The sequence below is a fragment of the Diabrotica undecimpunctata genome, chromosome 8 (assembly GCF_040954645.1).
Source record: "Diabrotica undecimpunctata isolate CICGRU chromosome 8, icDiaUnde3, whole genome shotgun sequence".
Classification (NCBI taxonomy): Eukaryota; Metazoa; Arthropoda; class Insecta; order Coleoptera; family Chrysomelidae; genus Diabrotica; species Diabrotica undecimpunctata.
In genome coordinates, this window is record NC_092810.1 from 106,458,296 (window position 1) to 106,478,410 (window position 20,115).

Here is a 20,115-nt window from a genome sequence, read left to right on the forward strand (position 1 = left end):
GTACCAAAGCCGAGAGCCATACTAGAGCCGAGAGCAGTACCAAAGCCGAGAGCCATACTAGAGCCGAGAGCAGTACCAAAGCCGAGAGCCATACTAGAGCCGCAGAGCAGCCAAAGGACAGGACCGATTGCAGAACCCACCAGAAGCGAGGGATCCTCAACGTCTAAGAACACAAAAAACCGTAAGTTTTTGAATAATTACAAAATCTTCCAACTTTTACAATCTTACAATTTAACAAGTTTTTTTATTACAATTTAACAATTTAGAACAACAATCTCCACTCTATCAATCGTATAATAATGTACTTTAGAATGCATACCATTTAAATAATACAGAGCATTGATAAAACAAAAATAAACGTCATTCACAACTATAATTAACTAAACAGTAATTTTGTATGACAATTTGAAAAAAGAAACGTTCATACATATAGCTTGCTTTTAATTACAATTAAATATTTTATTTCGAAAAATTAAAATAATTACGTAGCAAATAATTTCATTTATTTTGATAACAATATATATATATGTATATATATCATTATAAGAGTGTGTGGATTACATCTTGACCTACCTCAATGCAGAGAATAGCACAGCAGGCAAGGTCAAACTCATATTTCGCTAAATTGCACATTCCGATAGAAAAGAAAGTGTTATAATACAGGTATACTTATTTAATACATAACGTACATTTAGTATTGTCTAATATATTTACCGCTGAATGTAAAAATTTTTAAAATAATCATGGAGAGTCTATACGTTAAGCAAGCGGAAATAGGAACAGAAATAGTGAAACTCGTTTCAAATACAAAAAAGGATTCCCAATCTCGGAAAAATCAACAATACATCCGGGATAGACAGGAAAAATTAGAAGAATATTGGGCAAAATTTTTAAATAACCACGAAAAGCTGCTAGAAGGGGGTATAACGAAAGAAAAATATTTTGAAACAAAATACTATGATCAGGTATTTAAGACATACATTGAGGGGAAAACCCTGTTGGAAGAATATGGAAGGGTGCTGAAAAGAGGAAAAGCACCGAAAGTAAAGGAGATACAGATAAGAAAACAAAGAATCGAGGAATTATTACGGCCAGAAAATGAACAAGACTTGCAGGAGGATGAAGAATTGCAGTCAGAGTTAAGAGAATACATGGAAAAGGTGAATACACTAATGATTGAAGCAGCAGTAAATGAGGAACTGGACGCTACAGATATTGGAGAAGTAGAGAGAATAAATCATCTAAAGAGGAAAGTCAGGGAAGTTTTAAAGAAAATAAGGCCAGGAATGCAACGGCCAGAAAGCACACAGAGGAGGGACGGTGTGACATTGCCGCAGGTAAAAATCCCTGTGTATGAAGGCAGATATGAAACGTGGAGAACTTTCCACGATCTGTTTACTAAAGTAATACATGAAAACGACCAGTTATCAAACGCAGAAAAAATGCAGTACCTAAAAACTCAAGTAAGAGGGGAAGCCAACAGAATGATACAACACTTAAACATATCCGAGGCCAACTACGAAGTGGCCTGGAACATGCTAAAAGATAGGTATGAGAACCCAAGGATGATATTGTTTAAATTAATAGACAGGATGCTACTAGCGCAGGAAGTAAAGGAATCTTCTGCTAGAGCATTGAAATCACTACATGACACCTTCCACGAAAGTCTGGAAGCCATAGGAGGATTAGGAACAGACACGGAAGCGTGGAGCCCATTGATAGCCCGAATTATCATAACGAAATGGGACAATGAAACTAGGAGGCTGTACGAAAACCACATTGGAGACAGTAGAGAGATACCGACGTACAAATCGACACAAACATTCCTACAGCAAAGATTTCAGACACTGGAACTGCTGGAGTCAGAAAAAAGACAAGAGAAGCAAGGAGGATCTCTTAGGAAACCAAGAACACATTGCGTGATATGCAACGGAGATCACGGAGTACCGAACTGCAGAGAATTTCAGGAACTCAATGTAAGAGACCGGAACAGGATGATAAAAGAAAAAGGATTGTGTACAAACTGCCTAGCACATAAAAAAGAAAAACAATGTTATTCACAATATAGGTGCAGACACTGTGGCGGAGACCACCACCATATGTTGCATTATGAAAAAGGAAACACAAGCAACAAAAGAAACTCCAATGAAACGAAACGAGAACAAACACAAGAAAGAAATGGAAGAGATTCAAACAATAGAAGAAACGGGTACCAAGCTGATAGGTACAGAGGAGGAAATAATAATCCATACAACGCCAGAGAACAAAATAACGGAAGGCGAGAAAATACACAAGATACCAATGGGCCTAGGAATAGCAACGACCAGCAAAGAGGGCAGAATTCAGTAAACTGTGCAAGCCATAAGGAAGGTGAAGCATTACTAGCGACAGCTGTGGTACGCATAAGAGATGCGAAAGGAGATTCACACATAATGAGAGCACTAATCGACCAAGGGTCACAATGCGCATTTATAACGGAACAAGCTGCGACGACGCTAGGAACAACAAGGAAGCCCATACAGGCGACCATATCCGGGATAGGCTCGTCAGGAGAAAAAACAGCCAACTGGAGTATGAAACTTATAATCGAAACTCATTACGAAAGTGACTTCGAGATGGAAATAGAAGCACTAGTACTACCGAAAATAACAAGGAATTTACCGGAAAAGGATATAATTCTACCGGACTATAACGAGAAAAATGCAATACTGGCAGATCCAAGATATTACAAGGTAGGGAAGATAGACTTACTACTAGGAGTAAAAGAATACAGTTACATATTGACAGAAGGGATGCACAGAATAAGTAATGGACTCCTGAGTCAAAACACCAAACTAGGATGGATAGTTTCGGGAATAGCACGAGAAAGGGAGAATATAAAAGCAGAAGTAAGCTGTATGATATCAAGACAAGAAATGGACGTACAAATAAAGAACTTCTGGGAATTAGAAGAAGTAAATCAGGATACAAGTTTCTCAGTGGAAGAACAAGAATGTGAAGAACTGTATCGACAGACTGTAAAAAGGAATGAAGAAGGGAGATACGAAGTAAAAATTCCGTTTAGGGAAGACGTCGCAAAGTTAGGAGAATCTAAACAGCAAGCATTCGCCAGATTGATGCAACTAGAAAGGAAGTTTGCAAAAGACAAACAGTTAGAAGCGAATTACAGACAATTCATGGAAGATTATGAAAACAAAGGTCATATGGTAATAGCAGAAAACCAGGGAGATGGGTACTACTTACCTCATCATCCAGTGAGAAAAGAGGACAGTACTACAACGAAAATAAGAGCCGTGTTTGATGCATCAAGCAAAAGCTCATCGGCAGTAAGCCTGAATGATATTATGCACACAGGGCCGAAATTACAACAAGACTTGACAAATATACTATTACGATGGAGATCCAATAAGGTAGCATACTCAGCGGATCTGGAAAAAATGTTTAGACAAATCAGAATGGCAGAAGAATACCAAAAATATCAAAAAATTTTGTGGAGAAAGGACACAAAGGACCACATACAAGAGTATAACTTAACGACGGTGACATACGGCACGGCCGCAGCACCCTTTTTAGCGTTAAGAACAATACAACAATTACAAGAAGACGAAGGAGCAAGGTTCCCGTTGGCATCGAAAATTGTAAAAGAAAACATGTATGTAGACGATATACTAGGAGGAGCTGAGACAGTGCAGGAAGCAGAAACAGCCCAAAAGGAATTAATACAACTGTTCAGAAAAGGAGGTTTCACTCTTAGAAAATGGTTGAGCAACGAAGAAAAAATAATGGAGAACGTACCGGAGGATATGAGGAACGTAGACTCGAAGGCATTCAAACAAGAAGAAGTACGGAAAACGTTAGGAATACACTGGTCACCTAAAGAGGATATAATCACATTCAAAATAGGGATAACGACGGCAAAGAAAATAACGAAAAGACACGTACTGTCAGAAGTAGCAAAACTATACGACCCACTGGGATGGATAGCACCTGTAGTAATTCAGGCGAAAATGTTCATACAGGAATTATGGGAGCAAAAGACCAGTTGGGATAAAGAATTAACTAGCAACCAACAAAGCAGGTGGAATACATACCAGGCGCAATTAGTAAATCTGGAGAAAATAACATTGCCCAGGTGGAACAACTTAAGCAAGATAAACAGAGTAGAACTGCATGGATTTGCAGATGCGTCTATGAAAGGATATGGAGCGGTAATCTACTCAAGGGTATTAGGCCCAGAAATTAAAACGAATCTAATGATAGCAAAATCGAAAGTCGCACCATTGAAAGGGAAAACGACGTTACCGAGGCTCGAGCTGTGTGCCGCGGTACTACTAGCAAATTTAATGAAGAAAACCCTACAAGCATTGAACAGGGAACACATTGAGGTATATGCATGATCGGACTCAACGATAACCCTGGCTTGGATAAGGGGATCATCAAAAAGGTGGAAAATGTTCGTCGCCAACAGAGTAGAGGAAATAAGACGCGTTATAGGACCGAAAAATTGGCATAAGGTAGATACAAAGGAAAATCCAGCGGACATCCTCTCACGTGGAAGTACCGCATCAGAATTATTAGAAGCAGAGCTATGGTGGAAGGGACCAACTTGGCTGAATAGTAACAAAACTTTAACTCAGGAATCAGAAGAAATACCAAAGACAAATGAGGAGAAAGTCAAAACGAAAATAACGGTGCACACGACAACGATAAAGGAGGACATATGCGAGAGATTCTCAAATTTAGAAAGAATGAGAAGAGTACTTTCATATTGTAGGAGATTTGCAGACAAATGCAGAAAAAAGAAGGACAATGGACAAAGTCAGATTACAGTCCAAGAATTAGAGGAAACGCTATTAAAGGTGATAAAGCACACACAGCACGCCTACTTCAAACAAGAAATAAATAAGCTGGAAAAGAAACAGCAATTAGACAAGAAAAATAAATTAGCGTCATTGGTACCATTCCTGGATAGACAAGGAATTCTAAGAGTCACCGGAAGACTGAGACACACGAATCTAAAATACGGAGAAAAACATCCGATAATTTTGCCAAAGGATAGTGCATTAACAAAGTTACTTATAACAGATAGTCACGCAAGAAATCTACATAGCGGATTACAACAAACACTACAGTACATAAAAAGGAAATACTGGATAATCAACGGCAGAAGAACCGTGAAAGATCATCTAGCAAAATGTTTAAGGTGCAGGAGGTATAAAAGCCAAGCAGCACAACAATTAATGGGAGATCTACCGAAAGACAGAGTGAACCCGAGTCATCCCTTTACTAACACAGGGATACATTATGCCGGGCCAATAAAAATCAGTACCACGAGAGGCAGAGGACAGAGGAGCTATAAGGGCTACATCTCAGTATTTGTGTGTCTGTCAACGAAGGCAGTACACCTTGAGGTAGTAAGCGATATGTCTACGGATGCTTTCATCGCAGCGTTCAAGAGATTTACGGCACGCAGAGGACAGTGCAACAACGTATACAGCGATAACGGAACCACATTCGTAGGAACAGCAAATTTGTTGAAAAAAGAAAATCAAAAAATAGATGACGAGATAAAACAAGGATTACGGGCACTAGGTACCCAGTGGCATGTCATACCTGCATATGCACCACATTTCGGAGAATTATGGGAGAGCGCAGTGCGAATAATGAAATATCACTTGAAAAGAATCATCGGGGAAACAGTTCTAACATATGAAGAATTGAGTACGGTGCTGGCACAAATAGAAGCATGTATGAACTCGAGACCATTATGTGGGTCATCAGAAGACCCTGAAGGGAAAATAGCCCTGACACCAGCTCACTTCCTTATAGGGAGAGAAATTATATCACCAAATCGGGAAGAAGGGCTTACGACTTATTTGAAGATGCCGACGAGGTGGAGATTAGTGGAGAAAATAAAAAGAGACTTCTGGAAAATTTGGAAACAGGAATACCTGCACCAATTACAACAGAGAAATAGATGGCATAAGGCTCACCCTAACATAAAAGAAGAAGAAATAGTTATAATTAAAGAAGAGGATACACCTCCAGGCAGATGGCCATTAGCGAAGGTAACAGAAACACACCCTGGAGCGGAGGGATTAACCAGAGTAGTAACAGTGAGAAAGGCAAACGGGAAACTGACTAAAAGACCCATACATAAGCTAATACGACTGGAAGAAGAGAAACAGGAAAAGCCGAAAAAGGCAGCAGCACTAAGATGGAAGAAAATACTAGTAGCTATAATGTTTTTAACGATGTTAAAACCCATAAAGGCAGAACCGTATAAAATATATAATCCGGTACCAGGATTTTTCACAGAAGACCTTGGAGAGGTCGTCATAGACCGGGGAACATTTCGAATAAAGGTGTTACTCGAAAAAGGAAGAATTCGAACAGAGCACCAACTAATAGGAAATATGATACAAGGCGTACGAGAACTGTGTCATGAGATAAAAATCGTGAATTGTAAGGATATAATAGAGAAATTGGAGGAAGGACAAAGAAAGGCGGAGTCAGTAAGCGAGGGGCTGGCAGTAGAAATAAAAGGAAGGGAAAGAAGAGGAATATTAGGAACAATATTAACCTCAGTATTTGGAGTCAATGACGAAGCCTACAGTAACATTGAAGCATTAGATAATAACCAAAAGGAGCTAATAAAGGGATCACAGCACCAGGCGAAGATAATGTTAGAAACAATAACATCAATCAATCACACAGAGAACAGGATAAACGAGCAAATGAACAAGTTTAACAAAGCACTAATCACAGGTCTACAAGAAATATCTAAAGGACTTAACGAAGTAGAAGACAAAGCACAAAAACTAGAAACCGAATATAGCACGTTACGAATACAAACGATAGCATTACAAGTTATGGACTTCATAAACGAATATACTCAATTTTACGAGGGAATATTAAACCTTCACTATAACCACGGACACTTCATTGATATAGTGAAACCGGGTGAAATAACCAAATTAATAGGGAAAGCAGGGCAGATACTGCCTCAAGGGGTCGAAATACGACGGCAACCCATTAAAGAAACAGAAGTCAGTCATGACGACAGATATATAACAGTCATCGGCTACTTCATAGTGACAGGGAAAAATAAGTACAGCATGCTCAAAGTCACGGCCATACCACTTAACGTTGAGGGGTCGAATCTACTGGTCGTAGATTATAACACACTGCACTACTTCGAATTGACCACGGAAGATAGAGAAAGGTGCTTACTGTTGACAAAGGCGCAGATAGCGTGCTCACCAACGGCTATAAGAAACATGGATACCCAACCAAACTGCATACTAGAAGAAATTTATGAGCGATCTAAGAATAGCACATGTCCAGTGGTAGCCAGGACAATACAGACAGCTCAATGGAGTAAGATGGGTACTCCCAACATCTGGCTAGTTATCACGCCAGTCACGATATACATATCCATTATTTGCGATGGAAATCGGAGCGAAAGAGTACTGGAACGAGTCACATTCCTGAAGCTTTCACCCAAATGTATCGCCCAAACGAAAAATATTACATTACTCCCCACTAGCAGTGGGGTGGACAGAGCAGTGACGAGTTACCTGAAGTCGCCAATCACTCCTGTGGCCCAACTGGTGGCGAGGACGCCCCGCAAGTTTAACACGCCTCTAAACACCTACCTTGACATACCAGGAGGAGAGCTACGTCATGTGTTACTTGAGGAGGAGAGTCTGGAACAAGAAATGACGCATACGCAGTGGCGATCGATTCACGAATCTAATTGGCATTATTTTGTGGCCACCGGGATCATTACTATACTGGTAATAATTGGGATACTCACGTTATGGAAGTACCGTCCTGTTGCACGACTATGTCGTTCAGGGAATCCACAAACTCAGACTAACGAACAGGAAGTACCTGTATTAGTTAGTAATCGGCACAACATTGTACGGTCGACTTCCCAAGTTGACATCCCACTTTCCACATTTTCATCCAATTGCCCTAATTTTAATCTAGAGATAGAGTCGGACATTGATAGCTAGGGTACGGTTGGAAGATTATTGATTATTCTTAAACTATTTATAATTTATCATGTTTGAATTTTACTATGTTATGTAATACTTATATGTAAACTTTGAGTATTGACACTTGGGCCAGATTGCCCGATTCCGCAGTATGTCCAATATCAAATCTTCAGAATTCATATCCGAAATTGGACAGTATAATTTTATCACCCAGTAGACCGAATGAATCTATTTGTTATTAAATACACACACGTAGTTAATTAGGTTACATACACATTTGGTCAATTATAAATAATAATTTGGACATCAGTCAAAAGTACTGACAAAGTTAAACAATTTACATAAATTATATACACATATCACGCTAGGTACGCGAAAAATATTGACCCAAATAGAATTTATATAAAACTAATATCTCTTGACTAGAGAAGCATTCAATCAATATTCACTCAACGAACATATAGTCTTCAACGATCAACTTCATCAGTCTCTACTCAAAGTAATCCCGGGTCTACACCCATAGTGTACGTTTCAACAATAAACTCTGCTACTATTATTTGGTGTTTCCATTACAACAGAACGAACATCTTCACTGAGCCAACGAAGGGAATTTGTTCACTCATAACGAAATACAATAAAATCCTGAATAATCCAAAACGGCCCCTTCACCAGAATATACTCCGGGTTGTAAAAAATTAACTGCGATCCCTAAATCTACTTTGGCGTCTTGCTAAACAGCTTGCTTATAACAGTTTTGTCCTCGGTGCTCATTGATTGGAATTGTAAAATTAAAACTTTCTCTGTCAAAATCAGTAATCAGTATATTTATTAACATATGAAAACTCTCTCAGTTTTGTGAAAGTGAATGTTCAGTAAGTAAATTAATATAATGCGAACTTTTTAAAATATTTAAACTTATTTATTTTATATAAATTTCATATAAATTGCAATTAGAACAAATATCACATGGAGAATAAATATTAATAGCTAGGAATATATATACTTCTTAACTTTTTATTTTATTTATGTAAACGATTGGAGTGTATGATATTTTTTATACATTTTTATATAAATATGCCCTATATTAGATTCCATAAATGGTTTATAAAAGATCAACACACTTACATTAATAAAAACAGCAGGATATGAAGTGAATATTCCAGAAATCTCTTCGTACATTTCTCGGCAGAAGCGAACGGTCCAATTGAGTAGTCCTCGTCTAATCGTTGAATGCCATTCGCACAACACAACTGCGCGGCTACGGCAATTGGGAGACATAGCGATAATACAGCCCAAATTATGATCCAGACAACAACTATGATATCCATTTTAAGTATCTATAAAAAGAAAATGGATGAGCTTTGTTTCGTATTTGTAAAGAGGTTATAACTATATTTAGAATAAAAATTTAGGTATACGAGGTCATGAAAATATAAAAATAATCTTGTTTGGTGGGTTTTCTTTTGGCGCAATAATTTTAATTTGTATGTTAAAGAGCGCAAAGGTTATAGGCGAAGAAACGAAGCAGTAAACCTGTCAATTTTCACAGTGAGATGAATAGCTACGGAACTTTTTGCATTCGATTCAGGAAAGTGCCAGAAAACTTTTGTGAAAACAATTCATAGTGGTAAAATAAAAATTGCATTTTGTGCATAAGAAGTATGCATTTTCAAAGTGCACAGAAAATTAAAAATTTGTAACTAGAAAAATATCAACAGAAATGAATTTAATTTTGTTACATGGGAGTTTTGAGGTCGCTAAACACGAATATGATAACGGCGATGATATTCGAGCTACCTATTTCTAAAGGTGGACTTCGTCTTGTGGGGTATGTTAATTTCGTTCTATAAATCAGTCGACGGTTATAACTCGGGAGTTTTGGAGGTCGTTGAACATAAATATGATAACGACAATCTTCCTCGAATTACATGGTGTTTATTATGATGGCGAATGTTCTCGAGCTACTGGTGCTCAGGGTGGACCTCGCCTCCTGGTTATTTTTATTTAAAATCATTGAAAAGTCATTACTCGGGGTTTTTGAGATCGGCAAATACGAATATTATGATGAAAATGATCCTTGAGCTACTTGGTACAGAGGGTGGACCTTGTCTCCTAGAGTTTTATGTTATTCTTATTCGAAATCAGTCGAAAGTAATAACTCTTAGATTTTCTGAAGTTTTATGTTATTTTATGATTTTCTGGTTTCTGGGTAAACCTGGTTTTCTGGAGTTTTATGTTATTTTATGGTGTGGTATCAAATAAAAATTAAAATATGATTACTTATATCGTATAACTTCGGCCAAAGACAAAAATAAATATTCTATAAATAGAATCGAATTGTTAGCGAAGTCTTGGAATCAGTCAGATTAGAATGAGATTATATTAGTGCACAAATTCCAATTTTGTATAAAATTGTTATTTAGTTACTTGAGCCTGAGACTGTATTTTAAAACAATAAATAAAAACATTTAACATTGTGTGCTGTGTAAGCCTTAAATTGTAAAAATATTTAAAAGAAGATATCCCTAAAGAAATTTGTACGAAACGCTCCTGTATTGAATTGCTTAAAAAATGATTGTTAATGACGCTAATCAAATGATTGATCTTATGGCAGAGAATCTATAGATATTATTTACATTGGTAATATAAAATTACGCTTATTAAAGAAAAAAGCACCAAATAAAAACCAAACGCATAAAAATATAATTTATCTTTTACCTATGTCACCGATGGTTTAAAAGGCGAGAGAAAATTACCCAAAAACAAACATCATTACTCATTCCCTTCCTCTGACTGGCACAACTAATCTTGCTGTTACCGAAATTCGTGGTCTACTGTTGGTTTAAAAACTGAATTCTACTTAAAAAAGTATCGAAGGGTTAAATGTAGTTTTCCAAGCAGCTTTGTTTCAGAATGACTGCTAAGACAAATTTTCTGATGTTTTTGTACGGTCGGAAGCTACTTGTAAAGAAACGATATCGTGTAAAAAGTTTAAGGAATTATGTTTAATCTATAATATATTTTTTAAATCTTTATAAATTTACTTCTTTTAAAATTTTGTATTTAGTGCTAATAGTTTGTTGTTATTTCTAAATAAACTTATTTCTGACTCAGTATTTCCTTAAATTGTTACTAGTTGGTTAACATTGCCTTACTATTTATATAACTATTTTTTTATGATTTTACCTTTTCTTTATATATATTTTTTTAATTTTTGGTCAAGATTTTTCATTGTTTTTACTTTTCGCTATGGTTTGAGTATGTGTAGTTTTCTCTTCTTATTATATTGTATAGCACATTTCTCAAGTTCACGTGTATGTATTTTTTTCACTTTTTCTTTTAAATAAGTGATGGATTCGACTATTACTTGATGGAAATTCATTTTACATAACAATAAAATACCGTAAACAGGGGTAACTTTGCCCCTGCCAGGGTAACTTTGCTCCATTACTAAAAAAAGTTTCATTTTAATTTACCTATGAATTAAAAACCGTCTTCACAAAACGCGCGTCGCCGTTTTACTGGTTGCCTATTGACAAAGTCTCCCCATGTGCAGCATCGACTTGCTCTTCCATTTACATGCCTACAGCGAGTCGAGAAGGTGGTGGTGTAAAAACTTCGGTAAAAACTACGTATAAAATTTGGTGTGTGTAGAAAGTTGTGCTATTATCTCACAAGTAAGTATTTGTGTATGCGTTAAGTGTATACTGTTTATCAACTTTTTTACTAAATTGTGACTTATAAATGAACAAATGATAAACTTTTCTTTTTCTAACCTAATTTTACAAATTATCAGGTGACTCGGGGTAACTTTACCCCAAAAAAGTGTTAAACATATATTATGTTTAATATATATTTTTGTTACAGATATGCATAGAACACCTAAAACAGTACTAGGATCACGGCGCTATGCTGACTATAGACAAGAAACACTACAAGAGTGTTTAAATAAAATAAGAAGAGGTGAAATCTCACACAGAAGGGCAGAAGAAATATAATAGATTCCAAGAAGGACCATTTTAAATAAACTGAAAGGGAAACATTCCAAAACGCCAGGGAGGCAAAACGTATTTACTGCTGGCGAAGAAAACCAATTTGTCAATTGCCTGATTTATATGGGAGAGTATGGGTTCCCTACTAACGTAAGGGAACTGAAAAACATTATCAAAAATTATTTAAACCGTTGTGGAAGAGATGTCAAAATTTTCAAGGATAACTTCCCTGGAGAGGATTTGATCAAAACAATTATGGTGAGACATCCTGAAATTTCCCTCCGTTTTGCAGAAAATATTAAACGTGTACGAGCAGGAGTTGATGAAAACATATTGAGAAGCTTTTTCGAAAATCTGGCAGTCGAGTTAGGCGGCGTTGCTGAAACAAATATATGGAATTGTGATGAAATTAATCTCACTGTTGACCCCGGCAAAAAGAAAGTCATTGTCAAGAGAGGTTGCAAGTATCCAGAACTTATTAGAAACGCTTCAAAGACCTCTGTGTCCATTATGTTCTGTGGAAACGGCAAAGGTGAACTTTTACCACCCTGTGTTAATTACCGGGCTGCTAAAATGTGGACTACTTGGGCTGAGAATGGGCCAAAAGGATGCCGTTACAACGCTAGCAGTTCCGGATGGTTGGATGCAAATATTTTTGCAGTTTGGCTTGAATTTCAGTTGGTACCTATGTTTAGGAAGCTGAATGGTAAAAAGGTATTACTATACGACAACCTCTCTTCACATATTACAGTACATGCACTTCAACTCTGTCGTGAAAACGACAATCATTTAATTTGTCTGCCTCCAAACAGTACACATTTGACGCAACCTCTAGACGTGGCTTTCTTTCGGACCCTAAAAATAGCCTGACGAAAAATTTTGTCAGTTTTGAAAAGTACTGAAGATGGCATCCGTAACACTAATATACAGAAGCAACACTTTCCTCCATTTTTGTCAAAGGTGATGGACTTGCTTGGTCCACAAATCAAATCTAATTTAGAGGAAGGGTTTCTAAAATGCGGAATATTTCCCCTGAATGTTGAGGAAGTACTCAGCCGAATACGCTGCCTTCTTTTTTTTTTCCCAAATAATATTTTTGAAGCAAGGTTAATATAAGCAACCCATTAGCTTTACTCCAACTATATGTTACTATACAAAATTTCATGCTTTTATGAGGTGGAGCAAAGTTACCCCACACTATAGGTAACTTTGCTCCACTTTTTATTAAAAAAAAAATATGTAATTAATTATTTTTAGAATAAAAAATACCATACAATAATTACATTGTATACTTTCTTCATCAGTTATTAAAAAAAACATAATACTAGTAGAAAGTTTATACACTTTTCTTCGCAATTCCTTTAATAACTCCTAAAAGTGGAGCAAAGTTACCCCAGTTTACGGTACTGAAAACTTTATTTTCAAACTTCCACAAAATTTATTACCCACAAGGAAACTAAGTTCTTGTAGCTGGCTGTATACCATGTATCACCAAAAATTTTTGTTAAAATCCTTTATAAAAGGTATATAAAATTAAAAAACCCAAACAGGCTATGTCATGAAGACAAAACGTTTTCGGAATCCATGTTTCATCATCAGTGTCCTAAGAAGTTTATAACCACTTTAATTAAAAAGAACATGAAGTTAAAATTTTGACCAAGCTTAATACAAAATGTGGTTAATACTTACTAGGTGTACATGTTTTGAGCCACTAAATATCTGGCTAAAAACCCGTTAAAAGTTATACGTTACGATTAAGTTTACATTATTTCTGTCACTTCAGTGAATAAGTGGTTAAGTCAATTTTGCATAGTTTTCAGGAGATGAGTTACAAGTTTTGACAACATGTCATAAATCGATTTTATACGATAGAATGCTAAAACATTAACAAAAAAATTAGATAGAATACAAATGTATTATTGGTCTCATTCTGTAACTACTAAGTGATTAGGATACTGAGATATGAGACTTAACCATTTATTCACCGTCGACTTACCCAGTTATTCACATCAATATATTAATAAAAATAAGCCAATCTGTGTAGTTTATTTCTTGGTTTAATGACTTAAAACATAAAAAAAGGATATCTCTTTATTTTAAATTTAACAAAAACAGTTTAACAGTTTAAAAAACATTTATTATGAATTATTTGGCGTATCTTCGTCAGGATCCAATTCTTCCAGGTCAGGATCATTGGCGACATCGTTTTTCGTTTTCAGGTTTTGATAAAATGAATGGAATGAAGGATCTATTAAAGGCAATAAAGACAATAAGTCTTTTTTCTTTTCTGCTGCTATCGGTACTGATTCGTTGTTAATATTGGGTAAACTAAATAATATAGTTGGACGTCCTCTACGAGCAAAATTTATTGTTTTGAAATGATCTTCTTCTTTTAATGAGCACTTAAATGAAATTTGGCCGCCGCTTTGAGCATATTGAAGCCATTGGACAGGTTTCCACAGAAACCGTTCGCCATCATTATCAATTTTTTTAATAATGTAAGGGCCATGTTTCTTCACAAGCGAATTAAAATCGAAAAAATTCTCTTTCAACGTCATAACAATTTCAAAAGGATTTTTTTGTTTACCAATTCTGATTAACTGTCCCCGGCCGTTAAGATGATTTATTTTTAAATTAGTTTTTTTCTTGGCCCTTTCAATAACGGAGTGGTCAGTATCACACTCCATATGGGTATGACCACTAACCAAAAATTTGTGGTTGATCTTCAGGTTTGCCTTTTGATTCACAAAATTAAGAAACATTAATGCAACGACGTTATTTTTATTTTGACCTCCACACGTATCGGAATAAAATGTTGCTTCTGTTTTTTCAGAAGACAAGTGTGTTAAAAAATGATTAAGGCATGAGGCGATTTCCTTAGCTCCCCTGCCAGATATGGTTTCGTCCCACAAGTAGCAAGTTGCTTTGTCTGTTACCATGTCATGCACCGTGAGGTTAAAGCTCCACAGCTGCCTCTTCTAGAAAGAAACTGAGGTTGTAAGGTAAGGGGTAGGCGCACTGTTGCAAGTCAAATGCATAAACTCCTTTCGATTGATTTTCTTTAGCAATTGCCTTGTCTCGACTTTTCTGCTCATAAGCAAATTGAGCCATGTTATGATGTTCGTCTCTTTCGGCTATTAATTGGGTTTTATATTCTCCTGAGGATAATTTAATTTGTACATTAAAATTGTCACATTTGTGACATGTATCTTGCTTTAGTTTTTTAAAAGCTAAACCTAAATCACGAACGATTTTAGTGTAAATAGTTAGGCAAACAAAAGATGCTCGTCCTTCCTTATACAAATCAAACATTTTTGAAATAGTCAAATTGGATGGTAAAAATTTCTTATTAGTTCGATTTCGACAATAGTGGCTCTCGTAATTGGGGAATGACAAAATATGGGACTTGACATCCTGCAAATCTTTTAAGCTCCATTTACTTTGAGGCGAGGCTAAACCTCGTTGGTCTTTTTGTATTATACCACTTGCAGAATTGGTCTTTTTTTCTATTACTAATTGGACAAAACCTTTTGTTTCGCCCAATATTTTTTGGAAACAATCTCGGCATACTTTTACTTTTTGTTTATCAATTATTAAATGGTACGAGCAACTGCATGACCTGTCTTTTTTTGGATTAATAATATTTTTTTTAGTCTTTTTATCATTTATTTCTATTAAAGAACCAACGTAACTGGCCCTCTTGTTTCTACTTCCTAAATTCCAATAGTTTTCGAAGCAAATTTTTTTATCATTTTCTGTTATCCTGTCATTGCATTTCATTCTACATGATTTTAAAGTACCCATTGTTCGTTCAGAAATTATTTTTCCTTTTTCGGTTATATATGATTTTCCTAAATTTCTCAATTTTTTGCATTCGGCTCTCTGACATCTGGATCTCCCTCTTTTAATATCTTTTTTATTACTATTAGTTCTTACCTCAACAACTTCAGTGTTACATGAATTACTTCCATTGTTGTCTTCTTGGCACATATTTGTTTTTTTCGTCCGCTTAGTGTTGGAGTTTCCTTCATCTGACGAGCTTGAATATCCAGGCTGTGGTAAATAAATCGGATCAGCAATGCTATCATCTGAACTGAAATCTTCCAGCACGTCAACTGCAACGATATTACTAGCTGATGATGTATTTGCGACATCCACATCTGAAACAAAGAACTGTTCTAGAAAGGTTTTGCACAAATCTAAGTAAATAACCTTTCATTAAATCGCTATCATTATTGTCCTTTAGTTTGTTGTCTTCTTGGCACATATTTGTTTTTTTCGTCCGCTTAATTTTGGAGTTTCCTTCATCTGACGAGCTTGAATATCCAGGCTGTGGTAAATAAATCGGATCAGCAATGCTATCATCTGAACTGAAATCTTCCAGCACGCCAACTGCAACGATATTACTAGCTGATGATGTATTTGCGACATCCACATCTGAAACAAAGAACTGTTCTAGAAAGGTTTTGTATAAATCTAAGTAAGTACCTTACCTTTCATTAAATCGCTTTCATTATTGTCCTTGAGTTTGTTGTCTTCTTGGCACATATTTGTTTTTTTCGTCCGCTTAATGTTGGAGTTTCCTTCATCTGACGAGCTTGAATATCCAGGCTGTGGTAAATAAATCGGATCAGCAATGCTATCATCTGAACTGAAATCTTCCAGCACGCCAACTGCAACGATATTACTAGCTGATGATGTATTTGCGACATCCACATCTGAAACAAAGAACTGTTCTAGAAAGGTTTTGCACAAATCTAAGTAAGTACCTTACCTTTCATTAAATCGCTATCATTATTGTCCTTTAGTTTGTTTGAATCAAAAGCAGGCAGCACAATCTTTTTTGACAAAGCTTTTTCTTTTAATTCTCTCAAAAATATTGACCGGGAATGCATATTTTAAACAGAATGCAGAAATAGTACGAAGAAATAATTTTATCAGTTACAGAGTAAAAATAAAATGAATGTAAATTTTTAATTTATCCTCGATAATAATATCGTTATATGCGCGTGTACTTCCCCGAATAGTGTTAATTAATAATTCAATAAATGTACATACAACGCTATCTAACGACTAGTGTATAACTACGCTGTAGCTCATCCAAAGGTATCTGCTTTGAATCGTAAATTAGCCAGAAAATGTCGTGATTATATTATAGTTAACCAGTTGTGCACACTGGTCCAAAAAAGGTCAACTCGACTTAACCTGTTAAGCACAGAAAACGATTATTGGTCATAACTGGGCAGGTTAATTTAACCATTTATTTCCTAAGACATTATTTTATATGTTATTAGGTAAGTCGAGTTAATCTAAATAGTACATAAATTTTAAAGATGGCCAAAAATACACATAGGTATAACTTTGGCTAGAGTCAGCTTACAACTTAACTACTTGTTCACAACATCGGAGTTCACATTCTTTCCTCGTTTGTGCACTTAACCCATTTTGGCAAAAATTCGACTTAACCACTTATTCACTGGAGTGACAGATTTAGTCTTATATATTAGGATGTTAAAGTTACCAGTGGATATGATAACATGGCAACGTATGACTTCACATGAAGTTGCTGGTCCTGAGACGAAGTGTTTACGAGGACTTGATGATAGCAACTGATTTGAATGACAAAATTGACATGTTAGGACGGAAGTCCGAACAAAGCAGTCAGTGCAACTAAATGTCTGTGTCTAAATATGACAGAAGCCTGCAATATAAAGAAAACATCATCTGTCATTGGAAAGATGGTCTCCGTTGCAGTTAGTGCAAGTTGTTGGCGCGTTTTTTTGGTTTCTTGCAGTCCTTTATGTTGTGTGATCCAGCGCATTTTACGCAATTATATGGTTTTGCACAGTTCGTTTTAGTGTGACCATATTCTTGACATCGTGTACATTGTGGTATATTTATTTTAATTCTCGACGGTTCTACCCTTATATCCTGTAGTCTTATATACTGTAGTTCAATTATTTCTTTGTTGTTCGTTTGAGGCTCGAGGCCCATAAAAAATAATGGTAATGGTTTACGGCTCAATCTGTGTCTGACATTTGTAACGTTGCTTACCTTATGACCCTTTTTCTTGATTTCTGCTTTTATTTTAGCTATCGTAAAGGAATGATGTAGATCTCGAATAACTGCTCTGTATGCTCTGTGTTCCTTAGTTTGGTATGTATGGTGGACGATTTTTTCTCTCTTACGTGATGTATCAGTTTATATGATTCATGTGTCTTTGGTAAAATTTTAATTGTCTTATTTGTTAAGGCTTTAGTAAAGTAAGTTTCTACTTCTGCTGCTTGAGCTAAATTATATATCATTTTACTATAGTCATTCACGCCATATATAAAAATTGAAGGAGATTTTATGATTGGTGGATTTTTATTCATATCATTTACGGAGTTATCCTGTGAAAGTGGCTGAAACTTATTTGAGAGTGTAATTTGAGCTTCTTCTTCTTTTGAATCTTGACGTTTAAGCCTTTTTCTTTTGATCTTATTGGTTACCATGGGTGTTTATTATTTTGAGAGTCTTTATGTTCTTCATCTGACATCGAATCATATTCATTTTGTGTTTCTGGATTGTTTTTAAGTTTAAGTTAGCTTGAGAGTTTGATATAAAATGAGAAAAGTTGGTTTGCTGGGCAACTATTAGCTGTATCTGATAGTGTTGTTGATATTTATCAAAAGGGTATCATTAGGTTGACTGTTGGTTGATTTGAGCTTGTTAATATGTTGTTTTGTAGGCTCGTTCTGAATTACAGTTGGAAACTGCACTGTAGGATACTGAAAATCACTTGTCCTGGTACGTTCCCCGATCTTACTTTTATTTAACATTGACGGGATAAATGAAAATTTATTTATTTACCAATAATTAATTTACATATACCAAATCTCGAGAAGATTAATAATTAGTTAGCACAATTACAATATTTTCAGAAAACCGCCAAAATTAATATTTTTCCGGGAGAATACCAAAATTTACAAGAAGTTTGACAGTTAGTTTGACAATAAAATAAACATAAAATACACAGTAAAACTAGATTAAAAAATAAACATTCTTAATAGAAACACTTTAAAATTTCATTATATGATATGTGTGCACAATCCAAATAATAACCGGGCTCCCCAGGACATTTTTTGCATAATATACGAAGTATCCTTACGCCGATCTTTTTCATAGTAGGACTTGCACTGTTCGCAACGAATTCTTGCACCGAATTTCAGTGTTTTTTCACGTAATGTCAATTCATGTTTACCACTTCTTTCAGACAACCTTGATAAAAAACTACAAGGTGATTGTTTAAGTAAATTTCTTATTACAGAAAGCCGATAATTGTAGAGTGACATACTGTTTCCTGAATATTTGTTGTGAAGTTTATGCAAATTTATAAGCATTAGCTATAGTATGTGAATTAAAATTTTCACCGGCCATCTGAAAGTTTTCGCTCACACGGATATTAAAACATTTGGTCATGTTTATCTATCTAAGATATAAAATTATTATATTGTACTATTGATTGAGGTTTCATTTTAGTTCGGCCACTTTTATCTGTCACTTCAACACTTCATTGTCATATCGTGATAAAATATAGCACACGTCTCTCTTATCTCTCCATTTGCCTTTTTTTTCATTTGCACATTTTGTGATAGTATCTCCCACCTTAAGCTTGCAGTCTCTTACCTCTATGGGAAAATTCTTTCTGCCAACACGCAGAGTACCAGTACAATAAGTTCCATTATTGAGTAATGTTTTAAAAAGTCCATAACTGTTGTAGAAGTTGTCCATGTATCCAGAATGTCCCACATTTAGTTTTCCACTCAATATCTTTATCACCACCATATCAGTATGTCCATTCTCACTCGTTTTATCCATCATGCCGATATACACAAGAAATTATAAAATACATCCATTGGGAGTTGTTAAAATATATAACTTTGTGCCAAACTTGTGCCTTTTATTTTTGATATATCGCGGAATACTAACCTTCCTCGCCATAGAATTGTCGATTCGTCCAGACTTAGTTCACGACCAGGATAATAAATTTCGTTCATTCTTTTATTGAAAAACGTAATTGGGGGACGAACTTTATGAAGTCTATCAATAGACTTGTCTTTATTTACTTTTGGGTTTCT

The 20,115-nt window shown here is 35.6% G+C and overlaps 1 protein-coding gene across 1 annotated transcript in view; it reads right to left on the reverse strand.

Annotated features, from left to right (window-relative positions):
* prom (prominin) overlaps positions 1-20,115 on the reverse strand; it is a 614,595-nt gene that overhangs the window by 479,700 nt on the left and 114,780 nt on the right. Inside the window, exon 5 of the mRNA XM_072540698.1 lies at positions 9,129-9,340. Within this exon, the coding sequence (XP_072396799.1) occupies positions 9,129-9,340 (212 nt within the window). The remainder of the gene's footprint in view (positions 1-9,128; positions 9,341-20,115) is intronic.